Source organism: Geospiza fortis, unplaced genomic scaffold (assembly GCF_000277835.1).
Source record: "Geospiza fortis unplaced genomic scaffold, GeoFor_1.0 scaffold1048, whole genome shotgun sequence".
NCBI classification, from domain to species: Eukaryota; Metazoa; Chordata; class Aves; order Passeriformes; family Thraupidae; genus Geospiza; species Geospiza fortis.
In genome coordinates, this window is record NW_005054619.1 from 163,749 (window position 1) to 183,068 (window position 19,320).

Below are 19,320 nucleotides of genomic sequence, written 5' to 3' on the forward strand. Positions count from 1 at the left end.
TTTGGCATCTGAAAGGTGTTCCTTGTTCAGAAGGTGACTCTCTGGGTTTCAGAGAGTACCCAAGTTACATCCAGGTGTTTTTCTTAAAGTAATAATACTGCTCATATATGTCATGGGCAGGTCTCCACATGCTGTGTTTCTCCTTGTTACACTAATCAGCTTTCATTATTCAGCAATGAGGGTTAAATCTGAGTTTATATTAAGAAAGAATCAGCATATTTCCACTATGTATACTTAGGAATGTGATTGAATACATTTGCCTAAATTTTACAATAAAAAAATTGTGCCGACTTTCTCTGAGTAGAGGGGGCATTTGGAAGTGTCCTAAGCTTCATGACAAAAGCATAAACAAATTTTTAAAAAACAACTCCAAAATATTTTCCTCATCCAACATGTCTCTGTGCATTATCATTTTGAACTTGAACATTGCAGTTGTCTGCTTTAAAACACTTAATACTGTCAGCCACATGCCTACTTGGCTGTTTGTTATAGTAAGTTCACTTTTAAGTGCATGAGGCCTGTGTTGTAGGGATGTCCTTCAGTTTTCCTTGTAATGTTTTTCTCCAGTATTGCTCTTGAAACTCACGTAGGGGCTGATTGAGCTGTTTGTGCTTGTGAGCACTGTGATTTTTACCTCCTGATGCAGTCAAGGTTCTCTGCCTGGTCCTCACTAGATGGCCTTAATATACCATCATTTGCAGCTGGGAGTGTTAATTTTTGATGAAGCAGCAAATCATAGAAGGCAATAAGAGTCAGGAATATGGTGTGGGTAGATTCTTTCACTGTTTCTGTCAACATTCTGTCCTTTAGTATTTTTTTTAATTGTAGCTATGTGGAATCTGTAAGTGTAGAATGAGAATACTGACATCATTAGTATGTGCTTGGCTACAGGTGTTGCACTGCTCTAATAAATTACAACTTTGCAAAATAAGTTGTATTTCTTTTCTTGGAATAATGTAGTTAGTGAGAGAAATGATGAAAGAATATCTTTCTTTTGTCGTCTGTTTCCTAGACTTTAAAGGCAAAAGCTTTATGCCAGCAGCATGTGAGTGGATGTACTGTTAATTCTTTGCTGCTTGACAGTATTTCTGATATGGATGTTAGCTGCCTGATTTGCCCCCAGATCACTGTCAGGATGATGCCACATAACCTGAGGCAAACTGATGTTCTCACTTATTTCCTTTTGGAATTATGGCAGGTGACTTAAGGCTTGTTACTGTTACTTGTTTAACAGCATCAGCTCTGGAGGATCTAAGTATCACGTCAAGATAAGCAGTAGTTATTATAACAAGGTTTAGAAGACCGTGAATTTTATTACTGGCAAAACAAGAGAATTTTGGGACTGTACTCTGCATAGTAAGAAACACTTTACCTGATACATATAACTTTGTAGATAAAGCATCTAAATGCTAGTGGGTATATGTTTATTCTCTGTGGGGTGTGACAACCACTGTAAGTGCTACAACTCTTTTGGTCCTTGCTAACCTTGCCTGGAGAGATAATTATTGTGTATCTTGCAGCCCAGTTTAATGGAAGTGGGAAACGGCAAGCATCTCCTTCTCCCTCAAATGACCAGCAGAGGCAATTAAGACCACCTGGAGGAGGCTTTAAACCTATCAAACATGGCAGTCCAGAATTTTGTGGAATCCTGGGAGAGAGAATAGATCCAACTATTCAACTGGAAAAGCAGATGTAAGTAAGCACAGTAATTGCTCTCTAGCTCTTTGCCTCCACACTTACAGGAGCAGTAAGTACCCAGATCCTACTGTCCAGCTTCCCCCCTCAGTATCCCCAAACACCCAAAGATTTACTCTTACTAGTCCTGCAAATTGTAAGTAATTTTTGTGGGGGAGCCAAATAGTGTTAAAAAGGAAACTCATCTCAGAAACTGTGAATTTTATCTGTCAAATATTCCATTATTCCATTTTCAACCTTGTTGTTTATACTGCATTAGGGGAAAAAAAGTTATATCTCACATATAACCAAATTCTGTTTAAAGCTGCATGAAACCAATATATTTGTGGCTGCAGAGCATGTTTCTAATACATCAGATTTGCCTTGCATCTGGCAGTGATTCTCCACCAGGGAGAGAATGATAAAACCACTGAAACAGCTTTCAGATAAGAGATTGTTATTTCTACCCTTGTGCTATCAAACTTGAGAGTGATATTTAGATGCACTTCTATCTAATTCAGGTTCTAGGTGAATTCCCTGTAGTAAATGTCTGATATCCACAAGAGTGGCCTCTGTCCTGCCTTATTGTTGCCCTTCCTTGAACAATTTGGACAGACTGGCTTGTGTGGTGGAATGACCACTGTCCTGTATCATACCAAAGGTGCAGCCTCAGAGAAGGGGCCAGAATTCCTGCTACACAGAGAAAAATCCTGAAAGGTGAAAAAGTGGAGCAATTTACCAAAATTCGAGTGATATTCCTGGTCACTGAGAAGCCAGTGGATTCATGCAGTTAAGTGAAGAAGCTGTGTCTTGAATCCCTGAAGGCAGTCCACTCGAGAAACTGTCATTCTGGGTTAGAGGCAGAATTTATTTGCACTGGAGAGGGAGGGCATAATTTAGCATGGATGTGAGTATGTACTTTGTGAGAATACTTTGTTCCTTAATGCTAGTGGCATTGAGAGGATTAAGAATCCTTTTACTTAGAACCCTCAGTAGGAGGGTTTGAGAGGAGGTAGTTCCAGAAATTGCTTTCCCTTTGACATTCCATTTTCCAGGCAGTATTTGGAAGCATAAGTTTGAAACAGATAATATCATCCACATGTTGTCATGTTCCATCTAATCAACCTCAGCCTTTGAACCATCTGCCCATTCACTGATTGTATGCTTATCTCCAGTAGAGGAAGTACCAATCATTATTGTGAAATCAGTCACTGATACTGTTAGGTAAATAACTAAAAGGCTGTAAATTTAACTGTAGATTTGGTCCTCCAAGTTGGGTAGTTCCAGCTTGCCAAAGTCGCTCTCCCAGTCCCAAATATATTAAAAATAACTGCAGGAAGGACAGTGTCTGTTACCTACTGTTTGACTCACAAATATGCTGTGGTGTCATTCTGTCTTTTAGTATAACTGCAGTTAAATGTTACAATTGAAAACTGTAGGTCTAGTTTTTCCTTCTTAACTATTCAAATGTTAGTGGCATGAGGGCTTTTTTTGTTTCTTCAGAATAATGGATCAAACCTCAAATGAATGCAGTTAACAATGATGCATCATAAAGTGAAAGAGTCCCCATTTATTTTACCATAGAAAATTCATAATAATTCATATTACTCATGTTAGTAGTGTGAGACATGTCCACAGCGCATGCCAAGCCCTTCCTTCTTTTTCTTCAAAAGTGGAGTCTGTTTTTGCAGAAAGGAATACAAGAGCTAAAGAAAAGGATGCACACAAATTGGCAAGTGGATGGGTAGGTTAGGATATTCCCCAAACACACAGAAATACCAAGGTGAGTTAGTATATTAAGAAAATATTTTTAGTTACTTGTGACTGAGGAATCTGTAACTCTGAACTTACTAACTCATGCACCCAGGGGAATCAAAGTAATTTGTTTTATTTCCTCAATAACAGTGTAAAGAAAAACTGTGTTCTGCTATTTCCATTGTCTTATTGAAAGTGAATCCCTCCCAGACTTATAATCAAGATCTTGTGGTTTCCTGTTTTGCTCTAACTCAGAAGTAGAGTAGTATTGTGCATTATATAAGCTGTGATAACTTAGTATGCTTATTATATAATTGATGCTGCTCTCCTGTCTTCATTGGAGTTGTAGCCCCTTAGTGGCCGAAACGTGACCATTGACAAAGTAAGGGACGTCAGGAAGAGCATTCTGTAAACCACAATCAGGGTACTTATAAACTTGGGAGGAGATCCTGTTAAGGGTCAAAGTGTGTGATTATGTTAGAATTTTGCTTTCAGGTTTGCATTGTGTGCATGTGTTTTCCAGGATATCTTAGAAGACATTCAGGTTATTCCATACTTTTGCACTGATGTCTTTCTTTCACAAGCTGTCATTACACTTTTTTAAGACCACATCACTGATGTTTGAATTTTTGACCTTTCTTCATAAATGCTTGTATGCTGACATTTCAAAAAATGAGCACACCCAGGACAAACAGACCCAATGCAGTTGAACAGCAAATCTCTCAGGAACTTAAATCTGATTATCGCACTTTGCTTATCACACTAGGTAGCTGGAACAGGAGCAATCAGAGTGTCCCAATTACATGGGCATATGACTCACAAACAATTATACTTCTGGATACTGCTGCCTACTGTCAGGTGTAGCTAAAACAGCTTCCAGACGTCACATCTGAATCAGATGTCTCATCCACTGTTTACTTTCAACTCTTAAAAGCAGGTTTTTCTTCCTCAAACCAGCCCTGTGTTCTTTTTCCATTTCTCTCTGAATATCAGAGTTCAGTATCTCCCTTATTTTGGTTAGGTAATATTTTACTTTTGTTTTATTGGCCCTTTGGGGAGAAAAGAAAATAAAGATAATTGTAGCTAACAGGAAAATTTTTAAATTCTCCCAAATCCATTTCTTGCTTCACACTTGTATTAATATTATTCTGTCACACTCAGAACGCAGTCTAGTCTTTAAATTCCTTGTTAAGAAGTATCCTTCACCAGTAAATATCTAGTGGGAGATGAGGAGGAGCCTGCCTGAAATAATTTGTATCTGTGTCTCCATCTTATTTGTGAAGGGAAGAAGCTGTCAGGGCCTCCCTTTCTAGTCTGTCTTGACTATACAAATATAACCTCTCTTTAGTTCCCTCTAATGCAGACTTTGGTTTTAATCAAGCACTCAATGAATTTTTAATTTGGGCACCAACTTTATTTTTTTAGCATATTCATCAGATTTGACAATGGAGTCACCAGCAAGAGGCAGTTAAGGGAATAATTTCTGTCAAAAAGGCTTAGCTGATCTTTATTTACCTATCTTTTAGTTGGAGCATCTTTCTTAGAGTAAGAACAAATGGAATGAAACTCTTTTACACAAAGCAAGCAACAGTTCCCGATAAGAACAGACAGAGAGCACTTCTCATGTGTTCATTCTTGCTTAGGCAGACGTGGTAGTGTCACATAATGTTTCAAAGTGCAACTGGCAATTGCAGGGAGGGAGAGGTCTTCCTCAGAGCCACATTTGACAAAGGGCCAGACACATTACATTGCTCTGGAAACTTAGTGAAGGGTCAAAGTGCTTACTCCTGGAGTCTCAGATTTTGAAAGCTGATACAGAGCAGCATGCACTGAGAAGCTTCTTTGTTTGCAGTGGCTAACTTCCATGAAGGATCCACCTCTCTCACCCAGTTTCCTTTTTTCCCTGAGTTGTCCACATCCACTCTACAGATCCACCAGAGATTTATTTAAAGCTCTCAGAATTGCCACAGCTTTGTTTAGAATGTGCCTTTTCGATAGATCTTCACACTTTATCACTGTTCTCCTTTTTCAAAGATTTATTTTAGCAAATCTTTTCCACTGTTAACTGTTCATATTCTCCATGTGTGATCTTCAGTTTCTTTGCTTTTGTTGTTTATTTTGTGTATTAGTTTTAAAACTGATATATCCCAGGGATGAAATAGAGCAAATTGTATACCATGGATCTGTTTGCAAGACAGATTATAATGTGTTTCTCTAAATGGGAATTTCTTACATAAACATGTACACGTGTCTCATTGCGTGGTTTCCTGATCTGAGTTTTCCCCTCAGCTGACAGGAACGAGAAGCCTCTACAATTTGTAATAACTTCATCCAGAGCTTTTTATCCATAATATATTAGATTTTAAAGGTATCCATGTGCTATTGGTAGCAATTCACACCTTAAAAAATTAAGTAGTTAAAGCTGTATGCGTGGGAATGTTTATTTATGTTAATTAACCTCTTTGCTTTTTTCTAGATGGTATCATGGAGCAATAAGTCGGACAGATGCAGAAAACCTGTTGCGTTTATGTAAGGAGTGCAGTTACCTTGTAAGAAATAGTCAAACAAGCAAGCATGACTATTCACTTTCACTGAAGTAAGTACTTGTCAGTAAAATATAGTAAATGTCTTTATAAGCCCTAACTTCTCTGGTGCCATATGAGAAAATTATCCAGTTTGTTGCTGCACTGTTTTAGCTCCGAAGGACTGCGTGATGTGTAGTTACAGTCACTGAATTAGTATCTTCCTGTCCAGGAATGTTAATAGATTTTTAGTCTTAATTTAGTGTCCACTTAACTAAATAAACTTGGATTAATGTGGAGAAAATATTGGCGGAAGAAATGCGGCATTCGATGCGAACGATCAGCAAGTCTCAAACTTTATTGATAGGCATACATATTTATATTGGTGTTAATGAAGCTAATGCCTATTGCAAAGGCGAGCTCACAATTGGTTAGTTACTTATCAGTCAACTACGCCTACTTCTGCATTCTTATGGCTACTCTATTGAAACTTTTCTTCATATTTTGGCTAAAGACTTTCTCCCACATCCTAATGTTGCACCAAGGGTGCGGTGTCCTTTGCTTTATACAGACACTGACTGCTGACTCTTATACTTGTCTGTCTCTTGCTTATTCATTGGTATTATGTCGACATGGCCTTTCTCAGCTAACCAACTGTCCACAAAATCCTCTACAGATTAATTTTTTTTTCTGGTTCTAATTTGAAATGGTCCTGCTGCTTCTGCTTTTGGCTGAATAAGGAACTGTATTGTTAGGGGATTTTATTCCTTTTGTTTTGTTTGCTTTACTGTAGTAAAGCTGTACAGCATTGTTACAGTTCTTAGAAGTAAAAAGCCCAGGATTGAGAATGAAAGATCTACAGAATTAGGAAATAAGCAGTATTCTAGTCTTAGCACTGCTCTGAATCTGCCTTACCTAGCTTAGGCTGAGTAGGGTACATTACAGATGTCTTCAACCCATCATAATACAAATTCATAAACTGTTGGGGTTGGAAGGGAGGATCAAAGATCATCTAGCCCAATTCTCCCACCCATAACAGAATAATGAGTTCATTTTCTAGCTGAGGAAGATTGTCAAGGTTTTGTGTGCAGGAGAAAAAGAAGCCCCTTTACCTTGATATAAGCTGTACAGGTGCAAAGAGAAATGTTTCCTTTCTTTCCTTTATGCAGGATAGTGTCTGATGTGGAACCTAACCTTCCAAGTGGGTCTGGGGTACAGGCCAACTTACCCTTTTCATTAGCACTACCCTTTTCACTACCTTTCCTGCCAGATTGGCTTTTATGCCATTTCTTCGCAGATGTGCTCTAAAAATACATTTTACTGCTGGGATGATGGTGATACCTGGTTGTAACAAACACTTTTACAAATAGCACCAAACTGGATCCTTTTTTTTATGTTTAAAATTCCATTCTAGGACTTGAGAAGAAAAATATTTTGTAGGAGTGTGTTTTAAATCACTGTTCCTCTGCTAGTATTTTTGGGACCTCTCTGTAATGCAGAGGTTTGCCTTGAGCTGGAACACATCTACTTTAGAATTGTGGTTTCTGTTATAGAGTTTCTGTTATCTCTATATACTCTGATATAGGTATCTTCTAGATATTTTCAAACGCTGAAGCATTAATGGCATAAGCTTTGGAATAAATTTTCCCTCAGGCCTAAACTGTCCCTTAAATTCAAAGTCTTGGAATATGGCCTATTTTTAAAAGTATTTCGCTTAATTCTTGCATCAGCCCAGTGATTTTTGTTATTCTGCCAGAACACACTTCCAGAGGAAAGGTGACAGTTAAAATTATATTTTGCTGTTTTGGACAGCTGGATTCATGCCTTTAGTATCCTTTTGTAGTCTCTTTGGACAGAACTATGACGTTTCCATTGTCTATAAGGTGTGTTTATGTTTCTTAGGGACCTTTAGTACCATGTGTGAGTCAGCTTTTTTTTTTTTTTTGTGTTAAATGTTTCATTTCTGCTTTAGGGAAAAAGTAAGACTCACACCCTGATTTTGTACTGAGATTAAGTAACAGTGATTTAAAATCTATTCTTCTGTTTCATGTGACAAGCTTTTTCTAAAAACAAAACAGAAAGCAAAAACCAAACTCAAACCACTTCACTCTAGTTTATTTTTCTTTTCTCTAATATCAAAAGATTGTTTCCCAAAACACAGCAATGAGAATCTACCCAAATATTACCTGTATTTGAAAAGTGAAAAGATGGTAGAACTTGCTAATTTTCTTTTAATGTAGTTGAATATTTCATAATGGAGACATCTGTGAAGACCATTTTTTCCAATAGCGGGAAGTCTTTTTATGTTCTATGGACATGGAGAGAGTCAGACAGGCTTGACTTGCATGGGGAATTTGTGCGAGATGTCTGTCTGGTTCAAAAGCCAAAAATTATCATTCCAAATATAATGAAATGAGTGTGAAAATAGCTTTATTGCTAAATTAAAATGCATCTGTGTATAAAACAGTCATTGAGGTAGTTTAAGTTGCTCATGTCAATGTTTGTTGCTTTGAGATGGTGTCGTTTACCCAGGAAATTTAATTGCATGTGGATTAGCTATCTCTGTGGGCACCAGAGAAGGTTTTATTGAAGTACGCATTTGTGTTGCCCATCTCAGTTAGAAACAAGGAATTGGTATTGTTGGTGACAAGTGCTTGAAGCTAAAAGCATCTTTCTGTGGATTGTGATCCAGAGACCTAACCTCCTTGTCAGCATTGTTTAGATTCTGCACAGCAGAAGAGGAAAAAATATGATCTACCTTCCCAGAACAAAATGATCCCAAAGGCATGAGGAGCAGCTGTACATTCTCTTGAATCTCCTCTGTCAGCCCTGGATTGTTCCGTGTTTCCTCTTCTCTGCATTCCTTTAGGGTTGTAGATATTTGGCTTGCTCACACCCACACACTCTTTCCTTAAACACAAATACAATTGCAGAAGGCTGGCTAAAAATTGGAGACCCATACTCCTGATAACTGTGCTGTAACAAGAAATTCCTGGCTGCTGTTGAAATGCCTAGTTTTAAATTCCTTGTCTGAGACCTGTTCTTTACTAACAAGAACACTGGTGAAAAAGGTAGAAGTGGGTGTGCAAATGAAAGAGGGAGAGCCATTTCTTACTTAAAAATGTTTTAGGTGTTTGGCAATTACTTCCTAACATCAAGCTCAGAGAGATGCCTTTCTGATGTAGCAATAGAACAGGATCTCAGGATGGGGTTATCATATTTCAGTCTTGCTCAGTGAAGACCAGGCACCAGCTGGGCTCTACTAGCTAATTCTTTCAGTCAGGATTTCCCCCTCCAAAGGCTCTTGCAGCAGTGTGCACCATGCCCACACCACTTCATTTCCTGACTCACATTTCAGTTTGGGGAAATGTGGCTGTTCTTAATTTTAGATAAGGACTATCTCACAAGTTAACTAAATGTGCAGTCTGTGAGCAAAACAGTAACAGGCATTGCTTTCTGATCTGTCAGATAGTTCCTGCACAATCACAGCCTCTGGACATACAGAGCTGAATTCAGAGAGGGTGGTGCCTTTTGACATCCTGATCCTGTGGATTCGAAAACAGGCATGTGGTTTCCCTGAATAGCAAAGGAAACTGCAACCTATGGGGTTTTTTGTCATTACAGTCTGTAGAAGTGGTTGTGATTTCCAAAGTTGAGTACATAAACTTTGAGTAGTTCTGGGTTCTGGATAAATGATGGACTTGCACCTTTCTGTTGATTTTTGTTCTTGGAAGTAAATCTCTTAATATTGTAAAAATAACAAGTTTTTTCCTGTCAGTATAATTTACAAAGAGGTCATGGGATTTTTGATGGCTCTCTCAATTAGCAATTGAATAAAAGTATTTAAAAGTGTATTACTAGTCTGTTGTTTGCCTAAACCATAAAGATAAGGTCCTGTTAGAGGAAAGTATGGAGTCTGTCACTTCTATGGACAGCCCAACAAGCTGAGGATTCTCGTTACCTTCAAAGCAGCAGGTGGGAACTGGTTCTAGAGGATGGAGCCTGGGCTTAGTTTAAGTAGTGATTTTCACACATTGGGTGCAAATGAACACTTGTACACCTTGTTTCTTTGTAGGGGAAGAGATGTTTATTTTATCATGGAGACAGTGCCTCTCAGGTGTAGAACGACAGTGTTGTGTATAATGTGCTTGAAAAAGCAAAGCTGAAGCACGGAAAACAGTTAATAGGCAAGCCTCTTAATGTCTCCAGTAAATGATTTTTCAGTGGTTTGGGGTTTTTTTTGGGTTTTTTTTTTTTTTTTGGTCTGGCACTAAGCAGTGAGGTTTTATTTTATTTTCTTTTTGCTGTCCATAGGCTTTGTTCAAAGTTACAGCATGTAAAGTTAAAATTATGAAATGGAAAATCATTTTGGAGTGGAAAAATAACACAGTATATATTTCCTACATTGCTAGAATTTTTTTCTGATGTTATTGCAAAGTTGTTGCTTTTTTCTTTATGCAAGTGACATTTCATCAAAATTAATGCAGAAAAATCTGTTCTGACAAAAGAGTGCTTTCTTTATTCAAAAATAGGGTTCAGAAGACTAGGTCAAACTTTCTGATTGTGAACACTGAATCATGTTTCAAAGTCATTAATATTTCCTGGAAAAAAATACTAGGTTTAATATCTAATTAATATTTATTATAGCTGCTTTTATCACACTTCATGCATAAGATCAAAAAAGCACATTCTATTTAACTGTCTGCCCAATTAATTTCTCATCCTCACTGGGTTTTGAAAACTGAAAGAAAATATGTGGGGACGTTGCAATTCAAAGTCTCTTGGTATTATGGTTGTGTTGCCAAACATTTTAAGCAAGGTGTGACTGACTATTAGTCGACTGACTATTAGTCATGTGTCAAGTTTGTGTCTGTGTAAACATCTGTGCTTGAGAGTTCCAAAGAAATTTGGTGCAGGGATCAGCAATTAGCAATTTTTTGTGTTTGAAACTCATAGGAATGGTTGCAAAAAGGAAAGAAAGGGTAGAATATTGTCTCTAGTAGCACTGTTTTGTCACCATCAGTTGAATGAAAATGTGGTGAAGAGTTGTTGCAACATTTGAAAAAACCACAATGACATTTAGAATTCATACAGTAATAATATCACATGCTGTAGTTCAGGTCCCAGCACCTTCTCTTACAAAATGTGTATGTCTTGTCTCTTCAAGGCACTGTCTCTTACCAGTGTTCACATATGTGAACTTGGGATCACTATTTAGGTTCTTTTCTTTGAAAACTTCGGGCCTGGCAAGCTCTAATAGTTGTTGCTGAGCTGAAAATAAGCATTCCAAAACTAGGACTACTCAGTCAGGCACTTGTTCAGCTAGACTCCAAAAGTGCTTCAAAAACTGAGCAGAAACTTATTTATAATTACTTCAACCATGGAGCTTTTTTCCCTGTCATTACCTGAAATTTCAGTAATCTCTTTGCATACTAAAAACAGCGTTTGGAGGAGAGGAAGAGAGAATATGACTTCCAGGTTCTTTTTTCACGTGGTCCCTGTAATTCCAGTCACTGGTCTAGCAGCGTTGATGTTGTTAATCAAGTGCAGATGCATCTTGCCCTTACCTGTCACTAAAGGCACTGATTCTCTGAGTCCAGGCATACTGGAAGAGGGGAGACGGTGAGACAGATTTTAAGGACAAATTGTGAATGCAAGACAGCACAGAAGGATTCTTAGTGTAGATGTGAATAGTTTCACAGAATAGTTTACAGTTGAAAGGGTTTAATTCAAGGGCATGATTACAAGATGCTGAGTTGACTTTCTTCCAACTTAATTTGTTCTACATTATAGAAGATGGGAATTGTCTGTTTTAATATGTCTACTTGCAACCTGTTCAAGTTCATTTGGAACAGGGCTGGGCAGATAGCACATTCATAGTGTAATTTTTGGACACTAAAAGAGGGTGGAAAGGGAGTGAAGAAGGAAAATATTTGAAAACATAATCTTTGCTTTAATCCACCAGTAAGCCTGAAAGAATGCTCAGTTTAAAGAGTTCTGAACATCCAGGAAAGTAGCCAGTATAGAAATCAGGTCTATCATTAACAATGTGGTATTGGCTGCAAACACTAGTGGTAAGCAAAACCAGTTCATTGACTGAATGTTGTTGCCTCTCAGTTCTCCTCCTTTATGAACAGAAAATTTGTGTGTGAGACACTGCAAAGCTTTGAAGTCAGTTTAACATACCTTCCAGTTGCCTAGAGAGATCTAATTGCAAATGGATCTCGGGACATGCCTAGTCCAATCCCTTGCTCCAAGCCGTACGTGCTTATCAGGTTGCTGAGTGCTTGGAAAACTTGTGAGGATGAAACCCTTCAGACCTGCCTTATCCCTTATCCTGGTTTCTGGGCTCTAGGACTCCTACGAGGAAGTCCCTGTGTCCAGTGGGAACTCCTTTGCAGCTTGTGCTTGTTGACAGAGAAACTTCTGTTTTCTCTTGTAACTCTCTCTTTTAGGCAGTGGATGTTTGCAACCTGACACCCTCCATCTCACCTTTCCTTCTCCTGAAGACTAAACAGGCACAATTCCCTCAAGCCTATCCTCGTCTGTCAGTTATTCCCATCCCCAGACTATGCTTAGTAGTCCTGCTCTGGATATGCTCCAGTATTGACATCTCTTCTATCATGGGACACCCTCTCACCAGATACGGGTGCAGCCTCACGAGCACTCTGTACAAGTAGTAGTCACTGTCTTCCAGCAGCTGGCTGCACTTTGCTGTGGAACTCAAGGCTGCAGTAGGCCTTCATGGGCAGACCATTGAATCATTCTCCTTCCCACCATGTGTCCTCCCTTAGCATAGTTCCTCTTCTGGCCTGTTGTGCCCCAGCTTGCACAGCTGCTTGGGTTTGTTCCATCCCAAGCGCAGAAGCTATGTATTTGCCTTGTCTACATTCCATTAGCCTGCTATTCATAACTTTTAGCTCACATTCTTTTTCCATCACCCTCACAAGCAGTGTGGCCTTCCAGAAGGCTCACCTGTCAGGATATATTTCTAGGATTCTTTTTGTGTGAGCTCAATGACTATGTGCTACACAAACCTGAATATATACATTGGTCCTTCTTGGGGAAGCAACAGCTGTCACGAATACATGGCTTGTATTAATTTGTTCATACTCTGTGCATTGTCCTCCTGTACAAAAAAGGCTTGTGCTTTTCCCTTCTCTGCACTAAAGTGCACTTAAAAGATTGTTCTTCAGTCCTTGTCATACTTTTGAAATTAGCATGCACCTGATTCCATTAATGTATCTGCACACTATCAAGTCCTTTTGTGGCAAAGCAGATTCGTAGTCAACTGGAGAAAGAGAGCAATACATCTGTCCTCATAATAAGTATTTAAAGATGTCACTCTTATTTAAGGAAAATAATTTAGAAATTAATTATGACTTGAAAGATATATTTTCCCACTAAGAAATTGATATTTAAAGCATGACTTAAAGCATGTAGAGCCATAATTACAGTGCCTGCCATAGTTTCTGCGCACCAGGATTCTCTTCATCAGACAATTTTTGAATACATCTGTAAGATATGAGCTTGGTTATGATACAGGCACTTACAGATGGAACTCTGCACCTGCTAACTAGAATATGGCAGATTTTAGAGAAGCCAGTTTTAACATAATTTGTTTTCCTGCTGCAGCTTTCTGTGTCATCTTGAATTGGGTGTTTTTGCTGACACAGGCCAACTCCAGTTTTAACACTACTGTCTCTGCCCCTGGACACACCTAGAAGAAACAATGGCTTGGAGCCAGAAGGTTAGGGATTGGGACATCAAACAAGCTGTAAAAACCTTCTAAGCCTCATTTAACGTCTTGATGTGTAGGAGCTGTTCTTTGCACTTGTGTTGCCCTAGCTGAACTCTACACTCTTAAAGTAGCCTATATGTTATGTTAAGACAGCAGACACTGAAAGGTCACTTCTGGGAAGAGCTGAGGCCAGCTTTACCTCTGGTGCTGCATGGCAGTGTGGGTGCTTCCTATCAGAGTGGAATTCTGTTGGATGGGTTGCTTTGCCAAGAGCAGGCAGGGCAGTTCCATGATTCCATGACACTCTTCTCCTGCCTGTGTAATCATAAGCCTTCCTCAAAGAGAGTGCCTGCAGAAAGACCACAGGATAGCAGCCCTTGCTCAGTATAGCGCGCAGTCTGAAGCAGTACTATGCCATGAACCTTGGGAACATGCTCACCTGGAGTAGTTTTCCCACCCGAAGCCACCAGATTATGCACAGAGATCTGTTCTGGGCAGTTACTGCCCAGGTGGAATGGGTAAGGTCTGCCCTGAGGCAGCCGCAGGGTAGAACAGGACAGGTCTTGTCTTGCCTAGCTGAGCAAGGTTCGTGGCCTGCTTGTGCCTATGAAGGGACCCTCAGGCCTCCGACAGGCCAGCACTACAGATATTTGGGTCCAGATGTAATGACTGGCTATAGTGAAAATAAGTGTTCACAGGAAAATATTGCAGGGGCTGGAGAGAAGGGCCATGGGAAGGAAATGGATTGTTTACTGGCACACCTGTGGATCACTTTCTGTGTGAGACAGCCATGCATGTGGATCAAGGCAGCGCAGGTGCTGAAAACTAAATACTACCTTAGGCTGCCTTTGTGGTGAACTGTCCATGGGGGTTGCAATTAGCAGTTGGAGGCAGTCAGTCTGGCCACTGTCTTGGCCTGCCACCCAGCAGGTACTGCCATTTTGTTCTCCTACTTTCCCCTCCATGAGGAGAGCCTGTCGTAGTGCTGCACCCCTCTTCCCTATGCACAAGCATGAACTTACACTTTGCTTTCCTTGCAGGAGCAGCCAAGGTTTTATGCATATGAAGCTGACGAAAACCAAAGAGAAATACATCCTGGGTCAGAACAGCCCTCCATTCGACAGTGTTCCTGAAGTCATCCACTACTACACTACAAAAAAGCTGCCTATCAAAGGAGCAGAACACTTGTCCTTGCTCTACCCTGTGGCTGTACGGACTCTCTAATAACCTAGTCTCACCCCTTCCTGTGGATGGGAGGTGAGAGATAAGCTGGGTTGCACAGAATTCATTGCCAGAATTAGGAGCCTGAGTCTATGATGGAGAGAAGTAGCATTTAGTCTTGTGAATGTGGGCTCTCTGCAGAGTTGTCTGTGAGACTCTGTGTGTGATACACTTGTGCTGCAGCATGCCTCTAGAATTGTATTGCTGCGTAAGAGAAAGAACACTTATTTTAATGCAAGGAGAGCAGATAGCCTTCCCAGACTTTCTGTGTGAATGAAAGTGCTTCCCAACAAAAGTTCTTCCTTCATGCTTTGAGAAGAATCAACAAGTTCTTCTCAGCAGTAAAAAACCGACAACTTGTATTCTCTTGCTACCCTGAGAAACTTCTCCATGAGAAAGAGTAACCTTACTCTGAGGGACCCTAGGGTGTTCTTGATGGACCTGAGAAGGAGTTGCTTAGCAAGCAAATCTCTGGCTCTGGTCACATAGTTTGATGGGTTTGGGATTTTTTTAATGCGGTTTCTTAGGGTAGTCAAATATTGAACTTCTGTTAGACACACAATCTTAAAATAGTTTTGTGAGAGCAAATCATGGTCAATTACTTATGAATAGGGGATGTAATTAAACAGTAGTTTGTTATATATTTTTATCCTTTTTGGTACAATAATCTCTTAATGTTTAGTGTCTTCATTTTCAAGTTTCATTTGTAGGTACAGGCAGCTAATTCTGTTTGGGGCAGTTACACCACAATGTTTTAAGTAGTTAGGATAAGTAATTTTGATATGTGGGTTAGTATTTATGCATGAGGGTGGTCAAAGGCTTTTATAAAGCTTTAGTAGGCAAAATCTTCACTTGCTCATTCATCTGGATCAAACAGCTGTCCTACTGATGTAGCAGGCTAATGTGTATCACACTGCCTTTCCACAAGATGGCTTTTGCAGCTGTGAGAATTGCAGTATGTTGCAGAGCAGAATTTTGTTTTTCTGGTCTACCAAGGCATTCTTAAGCCATAGCCCCACTGGCATATACCTTCTGGCCAGTGCTCTTTTTCACCATGAGCAGAAGCCTGCCTCCTGCTGTATTTCAGTCACTGTCAGCCAGAAGCACTGTGGAAGCTGCTCTGTATCTTAGTCCTGCCTACGCAGTGCCCATGTACTTGGGACATATTTTTTACATGCTCTGTGTGCTCATTCAGTGAGATAAGTGAAAAATTATAACTGTACACAAGCTGGAACTGGGGAATCTATAGCCTTGTAGTCCTCATGTTGTGCCATCTCCCACATACATCTAGAATGTTGTGTATTAACCCATCAGCTGGTATAGTAGCAAACTGGTTGTATGCAGGTTATGTATTTTACAGACAGCAATAGGACTGTGAAATTGTGTGCTATTTAATTCAGCTTTCTTAGCTACTACTATTTTTTATGTATGCTTAGAAAGAAGTGCAAATCTGAAAATTGTGATGGAATAACCACTTATTGCCTGTAAAAGTAGTTCTTCATGGTATTGTTCAATCTGTTAAGAACCTCAAGGATGACCCATATACTCTCACTGGTGCTAAATATTGTTTCCTTTTAAGCCTGCCTTATTCTTTAAATGGCATCCAATGCAGATTGAACAGAAGTTGATCATACGTGTGTAGAGCCCAGTGTCATTTTGTGCAGCAGTGGTAGTGGGTCAAACTGCCTGTCTTACCCAGAATCGGAAGTTGCATTGAAATAGGTTTTCCAGCTTTCCGAGGAGGGTGGCTCAGTGGAGGAGAAAGAGACAACATTCCTTTCCAAGTGAAAACAAACATCCCCTTTTTGTGTACTTGATGCCTTGAGAAGGCTGACCTAGAACAGATGCTAGACAGAGTTAAAGAATAAAGTACGTATTTATTAAAAGGCCTTAAAGAATACACCATGGGCAGTGTAAGAGCCTGGCCAGGGCTACACCCAAGATGAACCCAAAATGGTCACAAAATGGATGACCAGTCACAAGGTGTCACACTTTTATAAGTTTTGATCCATTAGCATATTGGAGTTAATTGTCCAATTATAGATTGAGGTTATGAACTTCCATCCTCCTTGTTTTCTCTCTTCAATTCACCATTGTTTATACTTTTTGGGCCTGGAGCTTGTAACAGTTGTCCTTGGTCAAGCTGGAAAAGGAATTGTTTTGTCTGTCTACCCTGTGAAGAGAACTTACCAACACTTAATATGAAGCTCAGAGCTACACACTAAAACAGCACAGAATCTGAAAAATATGAAAGCTAAAACTTAAGGCATCATGTTACCTGCCTGCTTTTTTCATTTCCCCAAAGTCTCTACTCTCTTAACATCACTCTACTGACAAGAGCGTACAGGCACTTTTAAGTTAGTATATTCTCTCACCAGAGTAGGAGTTTATGAAGGTGGCAGAGTTCACACAGATTAGGAATCAGGTGACATCTGCTCTGAGTCTTGGCCTTTGTGGGCTCCAGCAAAACTATCATGCCCTTTGGGACAGAAATATGTGTTATTTCTTCTTTTGTGTATTGAATCTGGCATGATTGCTGTTCCATAGTCTTTTTCTTCTTTAAAGGGAAAAAAAAGTATGCCCCTACTCTAACAGCAATTACCAGTAGAAACCAATAGCATCATTAACCAAGGCCTTGTCTGGCTTCCTTAAGCACTTTGTCTTTAATTCATGGGGATAACTATTGCACCAGACCTTTCTTGTCATGGGTCTGATCAAAAGTCAGATGAAGCCAGCAAGTGCCATTTTATTGCTGTCTGCGAATTTTGGGTTGGGATCCATTGTTTCATACAAATTATGTGAATGTGCATCATATAAATGAGTATACTGCTTATTACAGCTTCAAGGATCAGATCAAGGTTCTTGGTTCAGGAAGAGGAAATCATCTCAGAACGTATTGGTTGTCCATGGGAAGGTTTTTTTATTATTTTTCTAAAAGACTTTTAGAAAGTACTCAATAATTGCAGAATAAATAAAACCAGGATTTTGTTTGCACTGTAATGTTGCCTCTGTTTATTTAAGTGATTGTATGATATTTTTCCAGTGAAGGAATATTCTTCCCAGATTTTTTAATGTACAGTGAAAATGCGGTGTGTTAACAGTGTGTAGTATTGCGTATAGGTGGAAGATCTTGTAGTGATCATGCCTATATTGCATATTAAAAGTTTATTTAAAAAAATATATAAACCTCTCCCTTTTTTTCCTCTGATTGTCCTTATGTACTCAGATTGTCATGAATAGCTAATAATTGAAGCAGCCTTTTAGAACAACTTGTGTTTATTTGTCTCAACTGTGTTGTGAAAGTAATCACTAGCTTGTAATTTGGAGTCTGGAAAATCATATATCTCAGTTCTACCCTGACTAATTCTCTTGATAATGTGCACCTTTACAAGGGCTGACAAGGGTGCATGTATGAATGATATTGCTGATGTCCAAGGAATCCAGTTATTGCTGCTAGCAGCATAACACTGGTGAGTCACTTTTTGCAGTCTTTGTAAGAGGTGTTAATTTGGCTTCTATTTTGATGAGTATTTCACAGCATGGTGAAAGCTGTGAACATCTGTATGATGTGTAGGAGGGCTTTAGTGGCCAAAGTTGCATTTCACAGCTCCTTCCATAATTGGAAAATCATTTAGGTTTGTGGAAGTACAGTCATCACCATGTTTTCTCTACTTGATAATAGATTATTGTCTTACTTTGAAATTAAGTCTTCAGAGACAGGATGCAAAGCGCAGGGCTGAATTAAGTGCAAAGGTACAAAACAGACATTCTTGGCTTCTCAGAGAACATGGCCTGAGGTAAGTATTCCTTTATGTTGTAAGGAAAATGCTTACTGCATGGAGGATGACACATTTGTGTGCTTCTCCTCAGCATCCCATTGGGTTTTGCACTTTATCTTGATGCCATGGCTCAAGCTGGCAACACAAACATCATGTGGCAGTGTTGGTGGAGTCCACAAATAGTATGTTTTATCCAGGCTCTGATTCCATTTTGACACTGCTACGCTACTAAGCTGTACTCTGCTGCTGTAAGTTATTCATGCTGTCCTTGGGTGGTACCTCAAGTGGTGCCTGAGCAAAACAAACAAGGTCTTAACAGAATTTTAGATAAACAGATTAAAGACCTCACCCCACACACTATACTCTCTCCCTGTAGAGAGGGTAAAACAAAACAGATTTGGAACAGAACTGTCTGTAGTCCTGATATGAGCAAGGGGTAAAGGAAATAGAAAGGAGATTCAACTGATTTGCATACATTTTTTCTTTTTTAATGATTAGCAATGATCCCACATAAAATACCGCATATTGCTTTCTTTTATTACTTATTTTTGGAGGCCCCAATAAGAAGAAAAGAAGAAAGTAAGGAAGGAAATCGTAGCAGCTGAACAAAGTTGTTGATCTGAAATTC

General features: G+C 39.3%; 1 protein-coding gene across 1 annotated transcript in view; it reads left to right on the forward strand.

The window, feature by feature from the left end:
* SHB (SH2 domain containing adaptor protein B) overlaps nt 1-18,093 on the forward strand; it is a gene marked incomplete at its 5' end in the record, with an annotated part of 56,851 nt that extends 38,758 nt beyond the window's left edge. Inside the window, 3 exons of the mRNA XM_031064719.1 lie at nt 1,521-1,692; nt 5,906-6,025; nt 14,733-18,093. Of these exons, the coding sequence (XP_030920579.1) occupies nt 1,521-1,692; nt 5,906-6,025; nt 14,733-14,916 (476 nt within the window). The remainder of the gene's footprint in view (nt 1-1,520; nt 1,693-5,905; nt 6,026-14,732) is intronic.
* Nucleotides 18,094-19,320: the final 1,227 nt, after the last annotated feature.